Raw genomic sequence first — 14626 nt, forward strand, 5'->3', positions numbered from 1 at the left:
CCAAGATACCCATCAAGATAACTCCGCGCTGGATGCTACGACACAGTACAGCATTTATCAACACCAGCTATAACCAATACAATATTCAGACTCTTACGTAATCAGTTATGCCGTTCTGACTTTCATTTACTTTAGAAGCTTTATTAAACTTTGAAAACTGCTAGAAAAACAAAAAGGCAGCCCTTTTGTAGAAAAGACAAAAAAAAAAATCTCCAAATTAAACAGGAAGTAATGTGCTGGCCCACAGATGGCTAAGAAGTCACATGCAAAAGCCTCCAAAAAGCGATATATTTTTAAAGTAAACTGCATGCACACTCTGCTTCCAAATCATCTGGATTTCATAAAAGGTTAACCGCAGTGTGGTCGGGAGTCAGGCAGCTTTTAACATCAAAACATCTTTCAGGGTTAGAGCAACCGAATTCTGCACACAACCTCAAAAAGCAATACTTCTCCCCACGCCCGACCCCTCCTACCGACTAGATTTCCATATACTGATTACAAAAGCTACTGCTAATAATCCTACAGGAGCATTACCGTAAGAAAACATGCAACACCTACCAAAGGGCAGAAAGAGAAGTTAGCATTTCAGGTCGCTTAACGTGTGAGGTTATACGATTGAACACGCACACCAAAAAAGGGTGTATAAAGCATTCAGTTTAAGAAATGTTGTGAGGTATTTTTCCAACTTAAACAAAAAGGCAACCGCACACAACGCTGTTTACAGTGCTCTGGCACTTAACAGTTGTTTCATAACTAGACTTGTTTTATCTGGTATGTATGCATACAGCATATATGCTTGCTGCGTGGTTGCTCAAAGGGGCTGTCCTGCCTCAGAAAACACCCTTACAGCACAGTGAACAAGCTGATGCACAGCAATCATGCTCTTTCCGGCATTCCTGGCAGGCCTGTGGAACTTCTCATTAAATAAAATACAGATAGCCGTGAAGGAGAAGTAAAGAACCTCAACGTCCTACCTGTCACTAGGCAGAAAAAGGATCAAAAACAGGGTTCCAAACGCTCTGTATTCCTTGGCTCACCTTCCTTGATCTTGTTTTTACATTAACATTGATGCGTTTGCAATCTGCTGGTATCACAAACTGAAACCTTCTATCCTGACAATACGCATTCCAGTGCACTTTGTGTCCCTTCTCTGCTTAAATGCAAATGACCTTTTCAGACTGCTGCCAAAAATTGGTAATTAAAAACGTTTAGTGTGAGAGGGGTATATAAGGTATGGTATGCAACTTCCTCTTTTAAAAACTCTGAATTGGTGCAGACTCAGTAACCTCTGCAAACTAATAAAAAAAAAAAAAAACAAAGAAATAACAAATCATGAATCAGGTATTTCCTCAAAGATGAGCAGATTACCACACAGGCACAACAGCTGGTGGAAATTATTTTCCTTTACACCTGAGAATTTTCCATCCATTTCTCTAATACCAGCCACCCACATTTTAACCAGCTCTATACAAAGCCAGAGACACGTAGCAGGAGTCCATTAAGGCACCACAGGCAGGTCAGCACTGACACATAAAGCTTTCTCACAGCATGCTACTGACAGCAACTATTTTGTCACATCCCAGGAGAAAAACAACTGTTTTCTTAAGCAAGTTTCAGAGCTGCACTTCGCCCTTTGGGGCAGTGCCACCTATTGACCAACCACTGCATTCTCTTTTATCATAGCAGTTATGAAGCATTCAGGAAACCAGGATTTAAACAAACATAACTGGATCCACAAATGGGATTCTGTGCATGGCAGCAATAACTGAGTATTTCTGAAATTGAGTACGGGTTTACATTTCTTTATATGAACACCTGACAGCCAACCTCTTACTATTATAAAGAACTAACCCTATCCTCATGCTTGCCTCTCCCTCCCATTTCCTGTATTGTTCTCTTTTTGAAGTTTAGAACATTTCAACAAATAACACATCAGACTTCTTGCCTCAGTGTAGGAGAAAATGAAAGTCTTCATTTTTATGCTGGTAAGAGACATATCACTTCAGATGTGTCAGAATAATTATTAGTAAATGTCAACAAGATAACTCTAGAAAAAAAAATTCCACCCATTATTACCATCTTCTCAGCATCATTCATTCAGTACTCTATCTTTCCCTGGTCAGCTTGAAAAGAATTGATGCCTATGTATTCTTCCCTAGTCTGCTTTCTTTACTAAGTCTATTATAGAAAAAAACATTCTATATAATAACAAGTACCGTACACCCTCTTGAAAATAAACTTAATTACCAGTGCAACTTATTTCAAACACAGTGCAAAACAAATTTTTTCTACCCAATGTCCCGATGTCTTAAGATTAAATGAAAAATTCTATTCTATTAAAGATCTGCCTCCTGCTTCTTTCAGAATGAGATTAAAGACAACCTTTATAAAAACAAGATTCCAATAGTATGGCACCCATACTGCAGCAAGATGACATGCAGTCACTGACTGAACCACCAGATGTTTCTGCAGCTGTATGTGGTGAGGATGGGAAGTACTGCTTTCATCACTCAGCAGACATGGAGTTAATGTGACATTTGTTAAATAACATGTAAAAAACCAAAGAAAACAAACAAATAAACCAAAAAAAATCCACCACCTACGTTTCAAAACAGCTTACATACTGACCAGCAGCACCATTATGTACTGCTAATGGAAGTGTCAGTTGTTAACACAACGTATGGGATAAGACCGACAGCTCCAGGGAAAATGGAAAATTTTCCACACCTTTTACATCTCTGAATCAGAAACTCTGTATCACAGTGTAAATGGAAAAAAAAATTCCACTGCATACTATGCCATTTAACAGCAATGCAGATCCCAGACAGAAGTCTGATGGAGATTTAAGTTGATATACCTTAAGATCCAGTATCTTCTTCTCATATTATTAACCCACTCCACAAAAACAGGAGCAGACTACTGACCTGCATTTGTCAGGTCCTGAGTAACTTTCTCAATAACTGCCAACAGTTTGTAGAATATACCAATAGCACGTGGTAGTCCTCTACAGATGTCAGGAGTAAGTCTTTAAACACTGATATCACACAAGATTACAGTTTCAAGAACAGACTATGAAATGAGCACAGTTGCTCAAAAAAAAAAAGAAAGCAAGTGCTGCGTAGAAGTGAATAACTATGTGAAATAACTTACAAGCAGTAAACAATTACGTATTCAACCCATACACTCTATGACAAGGAAGAACAGATCATTCTGAGAAGTTTCTTGTACTAGATTGCACAGAGATGTTAAGAAACACTGTTTCTATCTGTTGTAAAACACATAATTACAACAGGGGCTTTTGGATATCACAGTTACATAATTCATAACAAATTCAAAACTTTATGATTATGCTTGTTGTGTGACCCAGTTAATAAAGCAAAGTCAGCCAACTGGTGGAGTCCTCCACCTGGTGGCTAGAGTTGACTGTACATTCCATATATTACCAACAACAGGAGCAGCAGACACTACTATGATCTCTACTATGAAGGAGTAAAACTCATGTCATACATCCATCTGCATACTGTGCAAAAGATAAGCAGAAAGTACAGGAACCTTAATGTATATAAATATTTTTATCCATTTATCTAATACAAAAACTACCGCACACAATTTATTTACTTTTCTTTCCTTGATACTTCTGCTATTTTCAGCATAAGTGCTTGATAAACTTACTTATTCATTCCCTTTAACGTCTCTGCCAATTTTTGGCTCTGAAGAATGCTGAATAAAACCTGTAGTAGAGCTATAAATGTCATAATAACTGCATCCACATACTGTTTTCTATCGTTATGTTCGTGTGATTTACAGAAACATTCCCCAGCTACAATAAAATTATCATCAATATGATGTGCATGACAAACTCAAGGAAAACAGATTTTTCCATTAATATTTTCCACTCTGGGTTGATTAAAAAGTATCCTTTCCATAACACTTAAGCAAACCGACTTCCATACCTTGGCAGCAACGATGCTGAGGCCCATTCCATTTTGTTTTTTTAGTGTTACAGTTATAATCTCAGGTTCTTTCCTCAAAGGCTGAGCCTATCAAACAAGAAAAGATGAAACAAGAGAGTTCATATACCCTGCCAGGCTAAGTGGGTTTTTTTGCAAAATGGCTAAACTACCATCAAAATCGAAGTTGTTAGAGCAACAGAAGATCTCTAAATCTAACCTGAGGCAAATATTCCTGGATTTTCACTTTCAAGGTAAAGTCTCTTAATGTTTGATTAATACAAATTCACATCATAAAGTATTTAAGCCTTACACCCATGTTCTTATCAAATATTAGACCTGTGTTATGAATAGTGTTTCAAAATCTACTCATTGTATCTCCTTCTCTAACTCAGTGAAGGAATTACTAGTGATTCACGATTTTATATGTTAATGTATAAAAATGTAACATCTATAAAACCATAATAATGAAAACTGAAGTTCAGACTCAGCAGAGAAGGATGGTCAGTTTCTAATACTGCATCTGGAAGATAATTTTACGAAGATATTAAGTGGCTAATTCATTTCAAAGGTAGAGAGTTAAAGACTTTAAAAAAAGTTTCAAAAATTTTCACTTCTGAAAGCTCAAAGTCAAATAAAACTCAGTATTGCTTAAAAGTCATCTAACAAATGCGTTCTGGACAGAGGAAACAAAGCTTTGAAGTCCTTTTTTTTTTAAGCAACTATAATGAAAAGGAAAACTAAGGATTTTTTTTTTTTTCCCCACTGAAAACCTAGGAGAAGAAAACTCTAGATTGCAGCTTATTACTAAGAATTTATTTGCTAACTGTCTGCATAAAATAAAGCAGTCTGCAACTTTGCTTTCATTAACAATTATTTACAGATAGATGTCTACATGTCTATGTACACTCTTGCCAATGTTTAAAAGGATTTTATTCACTGTTTACTCCCAGGGTGGGGGAACATTACAAACAGATTATTACATGAGAATTTTATCACGCAACAGCCTAGGAAAACACTGAGCTACAAACAGCTGCAAATACTTCCTTAAATTCACCAGATCACTCATGAACCACATGTCAACAATGAAGCCTGATCCTACTAATAAGGATTAAAAGTCTTTATGCATAGCACAATGGCTTGCCAAGAAATCACTATTCACTTTTCATCATTATGCCCTCAATTAATACTTACTAGCTCAGCATTCTCATGTGACAGGTGGCTTTCATAGTCTGCGCCTTCAAAGTATATTGTCCATGTGCCTGGTGACCGTGTATGAGGTATTAACCTACAAAAACCTGACGGAGAAAGTAACATTAGCGTAGCCATGGTATTTGGTCAACAGATTAATTAAAATCAAATAGCATGACACCAGGAAATAACTAATGGAAGTATTTTTCTTTTTTTAAGTGTGTTTAATCTTTCATCTCAGTTACAATTGTGCTCCACTGCAATTTTACTATACCTACAAAATCCTGTACTTCCACAGCTGCTGCTTCTTAGGAACATGTATTTATCTGAAAACACTATGAGCTCCTAGAAAGAACTGCAAAATACTGCTTGCACCAACCAAACTCAAGAGATGTGAAACATCAGGTCATCTTTCAGAACATATGCAACCAGCACTGAAAATATGACAGCACCATGGAAATCTTCTGCTTTGTGGAGTCTAGCTAACTTATGCCAACCTATATTCGGCAGAGATGAAACTTTGCATTCATCTCTGAATAGACTCATTCAGTGCAATTCTGCCACTGAAAGTGAGGGTTTGTTTATTGAACAATTTCTAGAACTTAGAACTTACTGTAGAGCAATAGGACTAACCTCTCTGACAGAGGGGATCCAAAAATTCTTGTAAACCACTTGGAACATTTCTGACAACATCACAGGAATAGCCATCTTCTGGTAAAAGAAAAGGGAGTTGTAAGTCAGGATCCTCTTCCAATTGGACTTCTCTGCCATCACTGCGAGCAAGTTCATCAGCCGTATTTTCTGCAACAGTTACTACATTCTCTATCAGTTCCTAGACAGGAGGCAGAAAGACACTGTTACTATAAAACGATAATTTTCATTAAGGAAAGAAATTAACATGTAAAGGTAAAAAATACTGAGATTTCAAGAAGATATTTTGGGAGACTGATTATGAGATATAAAAGTTCTTCGGTTCCATTTTGTACACAATGGCTGCTGCATTGCATTATTTGTCAAGTGCAGTTAGAGAATAAAACTCAACAGCGTCTGTCTTTACTCCAACTCTTTCAAATCCTGTGATAGATGTTTTTACTTGATATGAGAAGTGCATTTGAAAAGCATGTAGTACAGAACATGCATGTGCAGATGGTAAGCTGGAATCACAGGCAACCTTAAAATTTTGAGAATTTTTTGAGTATACACTGTAAAACTAAATATATAAAAAAAGAATATATATACACTCATATATACCAAGAATATAATCATGTATACCAAGATTTACAGCTTCATCAGGACACAGATATACACACAAAGGACCAATGGCACGTACAGTTCCCTAGTTTGGATGGTTTATAAAACGAAGTCTTTAATTTCATATTTACTGTGAGCTCAGTGCAATATAAAGGACCCTGTAAGATAGTTATCTGGTTTTAAACTAACACAAACAAAGCAGAATCACTCATGGTGCAGCAAAGAGCTGCAGGCTTTACATTTGGTGCTCAGCTATTCTGCTTATTATCACAGAAAGGTCCGTGCAACTGGTATGGTTTTCAAAATGTAGCTACTGTGGCAGCATATAGTGCACAGTATGTTTCCTTCCACATTTTCGAAAGGTCTGTAAGATTTCAACAGGGTATCTATTACTAGGTTGCGTGAATGGATAAAATTAATTCACAAGTTACCAAAAATCAAACTCCTAACAAGTTCCCAAGAAGTAGAAGTTCAAGCAACATGCTGTGTTTCTGTATTCTTCTGTTCATCTAGAAGAGTGTGTAAGAGCTAGAAGCCTTTTCATCTCTCTCTCTAAGCAGCTCCTCCATTTTTTCTGCTACCTTAACCACTGTATGCCAGTAAAAAAAAATTTTAATGTGAAAGTTTTCACTTGTTAAGTTTATGCTACTGAAATAAAAAAAAATATTATGGGAAATTGTTGAAAAGATCTTTCTCATTATTCTCAAGCACTCAGTGTCTTCAAAGTTCCACAATCTGCCTTAGGAACCAAGAAATCACCCACATCTGGCTGAGCTGGAAGAATCAATACCTAAAAGCATCTTTACCTCTAGCTAACAGGCATTCCTTCTTCCCACAGATGTGTGACTTTCCTAGCACCAAGCTGTAACTATAAAATTCATTTATCTGAAACTGCTACAGCTAATACAAATAAATTACCAAACTGTACTAATAGCTTTATCAAAGACTCAGGTGCGACTTTTGGTTTCTTTCTACAGCTTCTGTGTGGCTCCCAAGACCAACAATTTGATCTTAACCTCAACCCAGTTACACTGAAGTGCCACTCTGACCCTGTAAGTCCAGTATAACAATTTTATGACTTGGGCACAACGTAGCACACACTCAAGACAAACTCATGCAAATGTTCTCATTCCAAAGTTCAGTTCCAGCAAGTTTCGAGGAGCAAGTCAAATAAATCCAGTATGTCTTTAGGAAGTGCTCTTTAAGAAGAGCCTTTTTATCATAAAAGGTACTAATTTCTAAAATAATTACATCAAACTAAACTATGTAAATGTAAATACATTTGCATTCCTTTGAACAAATTAAAAGTCTTGAAACTTTTCAGATTTGACAGAAGCAAGTTACAGTTTGAGTGTACATGTCTCTTTCATAGCAAGGAGTCCCACATAGCACTTGATCACAACAGGAAAAATTAGCCATACTGTAAATCCTCCTTCTGACATGAAGAAAATCTGTAATATTCAGCACTACAGTTCTTTGGAGGTCCCTAGAGAACAATAATAATAAAATGTGGAATTCTATCTATCTCTAAACAGGAAATACATGATATGCTCTTCAGCTAAAGACTTTCTTGCCTGATATGCAATATAAAAAAAAAAAGCAAAAAAAACCCAAACAACTGTACTCAAGTTGGAAGTAAACGTAAGACCTTTAGAGCCATTGCATTAGTACCTTTGATTTAATAAATAGATGTATTCATAGTTATGAAAAAATAAGTCTTTGTAGAGAAAAAATTCAGCTTAGAGCTTAGTGTCACAGCTTCAGTGCACCTCTCCTCTACCACCTCACCTTCTGTAAGGTGCAGTGACACCTCTCTGAATTCACTCAAGATGCACCATGTTACCTTACTTTCTAAATCTGGTGCATGAGAAGTTCTGGTAATAACCAAGTACATGCAACACTGGTGTCAACAAGGAGCTGCTACCACCAAGACTGCTTATTGTATGACGAGAAAACTACTCTGGCTTTTCTGGCAACTATTGCAAATGAATCTACAATAAGATACTTATTTTTAGCCACATAGCTCAGGAATATAGACCTGAAGTGAAAACTTTGTCAAACCACAAAGCAAGTAACAGAAGAGACTTACTGTTGGTATAAGCGGTTCATCTGGAGCACAGTGATAATTCTGCAACAAAGCTTGTAGCTGTAGAGAATTCAACTTAAAGCAAGTACTGTTAATATTTGGAACATCAGCATGTGAGTACTTGTCCATGGTGAGCAATGTGGTTGCCTGAGGGGAAAAATAAAGTCAAATTTAAATTAGAATGAAACCTTAAGTCTTGCTTGTGAAATTTCTTTAGTAAAGAAAGAAGACAAAGCGAGAAGCCAAATATGCTACAAAAGCAACATAAATATCCCCATACCAAACACTCAATCAATAAAAAAAACAAAGCACCTGCACCTATGAGACATATGAACACTAAAACTTATGACAGATGAGGTGTACTGATTATTCTGGTACTATTCTTATCTCTTTTTAGCATAGTTATAAGATCAGTGTTATGTACAGAAATTGAACAGCATGTTGGCTAAAATAACAACTTTCATTTAAATACAATTTATATAAAATTCACTTTAACATTTTAATATCAACGGTACTGAAAACGTTTTGTATCTTTACAGATATATAGAATAAATTCCTACAAACTACATTGCCCACATGCTGTTAACCAGGAATATAAACATGCTCTTCAAAAATAGAGTTAAGTAGAATATATTAATAAAAAAAATACACTCACCTGCACTATTCTGCTTAAGTGGCAATCAGCAGCCAATTCTAAACCCTGTTTTTCTGCCCAGGCCTCAATATGACCCAACTGCTGACGAACAATAGCTCCCCAGTAGTGGGAACATAACCCTGAATCTGGAGCCGTAACTAGTCTGTTAAAAAGCCACATGTTGATAAAATGAAACAACTGGGAGAAGAGCTGTATAGTCAGCGCAGCATTCACTCTACATCGTCGCAACAAGGACATAGCTCCAGTCAATGTGTGCAGCACATCATCTACAGAGACAGAACAAAGCAAATCACAGTCACATACTGCAGTGTAAAGGCTACTTGTTTAGGCTGTAAATACTAATAAATATGGATACTCAGTTCAGGTTAGTGAATGCTAAGTAGAATCTGCGTGGATTTAAGTTATCCACACTTTCAGAAATAAATTTTCTGCTTCAAATATATGTTAAATGTTTTACAAGATGGAGCAACATTCAATTGAAAGTTGAAATACATCTATTATATAGATTATATACTTCTGGAACAAAGATAAATAAGGGCAAGTGAACAACATACTAGCTACAAAGTGCTCATCTGGACCTATTACTCACAAACTGGGAAGAAGCTGAAGATGTGAAAGGTGAAGGCAGCTTTGACTGCGGTATCTCTAAGATGTACATCTTGAGAGAAGTAATATAACTGGTAGAATTACAGTCCTGGACTTCAGGAAGCATACTCTGATTCACTTATTCAGCCTGGCTTGTTCAGGTATGAGAGTCTGCCCTAGAGGGCAAAAGGGCCCAAGATAGCTGGCTGACCTTTTAGAACCAAAGCACGAGAACAGTCAATTCCAGTGTAGAGAAGTCAAACAAATACAGCAGAAAACAAGGAATTCCCAACTGAAAGGTATACAGAGGTGGAAATGGGCTGCTTGGCAGTATAGAGGCACTGCAAGGATGGCATTTAAAAAGCCAGCAGCAGATGATAACTCAGCTAGTACCTGGTGGATTTGTGGATATAAAGTACAATTTGTAGCCAAGTATTAAGTAACTTCCCTCATGGACTGATGATGGGACTGATACTGTTTAATGACTTTGTTAATGACTTGGGGAGTCTAATACACTGAAGGTTATTTTTCAGAAGGACCTCAACAGCCTGGAGTAATGGGCAGACAGGAACTTCATGGAGTTCAAGGGCAACTCCAAGCCATGTTTCTGCAACAGTACAACTGTACAACCATACAGGCTGGGTGCTATCTGCATGGAAATCAGCATTACATAAAACCACCTAAAAGGTGACCAGCTGCATACCGTAAATTAAGTTAGCAGCACAGCCATCAGAAAGGAGGGAAGTGACCTTTTCTATCCATTCAGCATTTGCAAGACTGCACCTGGAGCACAGCATCCAGTTTAAGACTCTCTATACTGACTTAATGGAGCAAATTCAGCAAAGAGACACCAAGATGATTACAGGGCTGGAGAAATAGGCATACATGAGGTAGGAAGAATTAGATTTAGTTCATTCTGAGGAAAGAGCAGGTAAAGAACAGAGCTTACTGCTGTCTTCACTTGTCTAATGGGAGGGTTCAGAAACAGGTGCCTGTCAAAGATGCACAGCGATAGCACAGAACAACATGTGACAAAAAAGGGAACACTGGAAATTCCATCTACACTAGGGAAAAGTATTTTCACTACGAGGGAGGACAAATGTCAAAAGAAGTTACTCAGAGATGTGGAATCTCTATCCTTGAGTGCACATTACAAACCTCAACCACACAATACTCTGAACAACATGATCCAGTTGAATCTGTCTCTAGCAAGAGAAATTGGATTAGATGAGGATTAAATGACATCCAGAAGTTTCCCTACAACCTAAATTACTCTGTGATTTTAAAGACCAATACAGACCATTCACATGCCACTACTGTCCTTTCTTATTATCGACATCCATAACAAATTGATTCAAGTAACACTCAAGGGTTAGGGGAACATGTATGTTTCTTATCATCGTAAGAAGCATTCTATTTATTACTCATTAATTGTATGGTTTAGAATACAAAAGAAGAGATCAAGTGGTCTAACCTATTTTAGGCCTCTGTGGATTATTTTCCTCTGGATCATCAAGAAATGCTGGCATGTAGTTATTAAGCTCTGACTGCAGACAATGAACTAGGTACCTGGAAGGGAGGGGAAAATAAAAAAAATGTTTATTATGAATGCTCGTCAAGAGAGCTGAGGAAAATTACAAGATTTCTGAAATCGGTCTTACATATGTGACAATAGTGATCCAAGCAATGATAAATGGACATAGACCAGTCAAAACATCTGAAGTGCTTATATATTTCTAAGAGAAACAATAATAATAAGCAATAGGAATTAAAAAAGCTACTAAATTAATAAGAATTATGTTTTTCCAAGAAAACATACATATTCGGATCTTAATGTTACTAACAATACATAATCCATCAGTAGGGCACATTGACGACTTCTACTTATTCTTCCAAAAGGCATTAAGAAACAGCACACAACATCGTGAATGAAACAGACTGCTCAACAATCTGGAGCTGGCAGCAATTGCATCACTTTCATTAAAAGACTGCCTACAAGAGCAAAAGGATGTGTACAAGCCATTCATGGTACACTGAGCCTTCTGGATCTGGTCCTGGGCACACAGCTCCAGTTGGCCCTGCTTGAGATGGGAGCTGGACCAGATCGCCTCCAGAGGTCCCTGTCAAACTCAGCCTCTCTGTAATTCCACAGTTCTCTAAACATTAATTTCAGCACTGTAATTACTTGAGCTGACTAACCTAGGTTGATTTCATCCCAAGCCTACACCTCTCTTCACACTGTTTTTAAGAAAAACATTGCCCAGATTGGTATTTATGAAAATTATGAAAGGAGTAGATTCTTAATATAATTAGAAGCCCTGAAGAGCATAAGGTTCATTACATTTCAGGCCCATAAAAATTTAGGTCTATATACTTCAGCTATGAGCAGCATAACTAATCTTCCCCTATACCTATAGAAAAACCTTAAATTATGCGAAAGTGAAAAATTTAAACAACATTTCTATAACTAGCACAAAAAAAGAAAAGCTACAAATTACTGAGCAGTTCTCTAAATGCCCTGAGATTAAAACTATGTTAACAAAAAAAAACATAAGGCATGTACTATACAAAACTACAGAAACCTAGTACTAAAAATGACCGTCCCCTCAACACCTTACTTGGGCCAGTTATGAGAATCAAAACCTACCAAACTTTCCCTGCCAAAACGAGAAACCCAAACAGATTTTTTACTTTTTTAATGAAGAAGCACATGAAAGTAATGCAGACTCTTTGCACAGTCCAGTGATCGACATTCACAAGACAAAATAACTTTACACTGAAGTCTGGTCTCTCTTATAAGTTCTCAGATATTTAACAATACAGAAAATACACTATTGCTATAACTAAAATTTGAGGAAAACATGACGTTATTCTAAAAAACAAACGAATAAAGCTGTCATGTTAATGCAGAACGTTAAGTGAAAGAGAAGTTCAACAGCCTTACTTGAATGCCATTTGAACCAAGTGCGCCAAAACATCTTGAGCATCCACAGTGATTCGGCTCAGATCACGGTCTTGCTTTATAAAATTCAGCAATTCAGATGCATTTGCCATCCAAAAGGCAAGTGCCCCAGCAATATTCTTCTGTTTCTGTAAGGAGAAAGAAGCAAGAAATAATACATAGAAATAGCTTTTTTTCTGAAACGCTGCAATTTAAGAAGACTCCAAAAGATAGACCAGTACCTTTTCCCACTTCACCAAATATACCTCAGATACCAGATATTTGCAAAATGTTTATATACAGAACTGCAATTGTTGTAACTGGTAAGTTAAATTTTAAGACGTTCTCTGAACACACAGAATTCTGTTAAGTTGCCAATAGCACTATCAATGAAGCCGTGAAATAAGCATCGTTACATCGTGCTGAAGAGCTTAAGTCAGTGCAGTATCTGGTAATCTGTGTGCTTTGAAGCACATATTCCCTACTGCCCCCTGCCACCCTGATGCTGCACTCACTGGCTTTGATACCAGATGGTACAGTATCAAGTACTGATCTATCTCACCATCTCCCGACCACAAATGCCAGGCCAGGCAACCTCAGATGAAATCCAAAGAATAGGAACCACAAACAACAAAAAAGGAAAATAAAGGGAAGAAAAAGAACTTTGGTCATTTCATATCCACATTGAAGTGCATTAAGCAGAAATTATGGAATGCCGTAAAAGTTGCAAAGTCAAAAAAGGATTTTAGTACTGCATGTTCCAGTTGCTGAATGAGTGTTATGAACCGTTCAAGTCCAGCTGTTTGAGTATTGTATTTTGATATGGAAGCAGCATGAGAAACTGAGCTAAGCCAACATAGCTAGGATCAGTTCCCAGCAATATATCCTACCTGATCAACCTGGTCTACCTCCTGGAGAAAAACGGACGAAGGAAATCAAACAGAATAGAAGAAAGAAACTTGTGAACAATCATGATAGCTTTAGAAATCAAACACTAAATATGAAGGTACAACACTTATGCTCACAGTTACACACAGATGCATTAATCAGTAGCTATGATGCAACTGAGCCCCTTTTGAAAAAAGGAATTACTTCGACAGGACTAGTAGCACAACAGCTAAGAGCTGCAGTGCCTGTACATCATAATTAATTTAAGGAATGCCCTGTACTAGTTGACATCCCAGACTGGTTGGTTGGCTATTCCACACTCAGTGCACCACAGGCAGCAGGGTAACTAGCAATACAAGTAACTGAGCCAGGGAGCTACTTGCCCACACTGCTGCAATGAAGACAATGTACACACACAAATGGGGACAGAAAATCCCCACTAGAAAAAAAAAACCAAAAACACAACATAAAATACAAGAAAAACCTACCAACAAGTAAAAAACAAAAACACAAAGCACATTTAACATAAAACATCTAAACACAGATTAATACATGGCTTTTCAATTAAAGAACAAAAACAGTGTTTTAAATAACAAAAGAAAGAATCAAATGAAATACCACACTAAGCTTCTTAAATACTTGTATGAAAGCTACTCTCCGTTGAGGAAACAAGAAAACAAATTTTAAAAAACAAAAACCTCCATACACCCACACCAGATATGCCCATCTGATTATTTAGAACTAAGCTCTTTGTTCTTTTGGCTTCCTTACATCACTCTTCCTCCACCTACATCACAGCAATCTTAGAGGAGAAGTATCTGAGGTGTCATTTGCTGTTATTGTTTCAAGTTTCCTATGAGTTAAATAAATAAACAAACAAACAGCCACTGCTTTTCTATTTCTTCCCTCTTTCCAGTAAAACCAATGGGCTCTCAACTGTCTGAAGATGGGCTGGTTCAGAACAAAAGAAAAGATGTGCTCCTTCTGAAAACAGACGTTAAAATTTGCAGAGGATCAGAAACGCCACAGAATGATTTGAAAATCAGAATACACAGCATTGGATTGCTTCTATCAATTTT

The 14626-nt window shown here is 37.1% G+C and overlaps 1 protein-coding gene across 28 annotated transcripts in view; it reads right to left on the reverse strand.

The window, feature by feature from the left end:
- Window positions 1-14626, reverse strand: part of AFDN (afadin, adherens junction formation factor) — a 110687-nt gene that overhangs the window by 37405 nt on the left and 58656 nt on the right. For 21 of the 28 annotated variants that reach the window (XR_001465955.4, XM_040698598.2, XM_015284345.4 and 18 more), the window contains 8 exons: window positions 13550-13570; window positions 12663-12808; window positions 11193-11287; window positions 9134-9399; window positions 8482-8625; window positions 5775-5973; window positions 5145-5248; window positions 3954-4040 (listed from right to left, as the gene is read on the reverse strand). Coding sequence is in view for 27 of the 28 variants with exons in the window: in XM_040698598.2 (XP_040554532.1) it covers window positions 3954-4040; window positions 5145-5248; window positions 5775-5973; window positions 8482-8625; window positions 9134-9399; window positions 11193-11287; window positions 12663-12808; window positions 13550-13570 (1062 nt within the window). In the remaining variant the exon portion in view is untranslated. The remainder of the gene's footprint in view (window positions 1-3953; window positions 4041-5144; window positions 5249-5774; window positions 5974-8481; window positions 8626-9133; window positions 9400-11192; window positions 11288-12662; window positions 12809-13549; window positions 13571-14626) is intronic. The other 7 variants (XM_015284360.4, XM_040698600.2, XM_015284353.4 and 4 more) reach the window with 1 other exon arrangement.

This window comes from Gallus gallus, chromosome 3 (assembly GCF_016699485.2).
Source record: "Gallus gallus isolate bGalGal1 chromosome 3, bGalGal1.mat.broiler.GRCg7b, whole genome shotgun sequence".
NCBI classification, from domain to species: domain Eukaryota; kingdom Metazoa; phylum Chordata; class Aves; order Galliformes; family Phasianidae; genus Gallus; species Gallus gallus.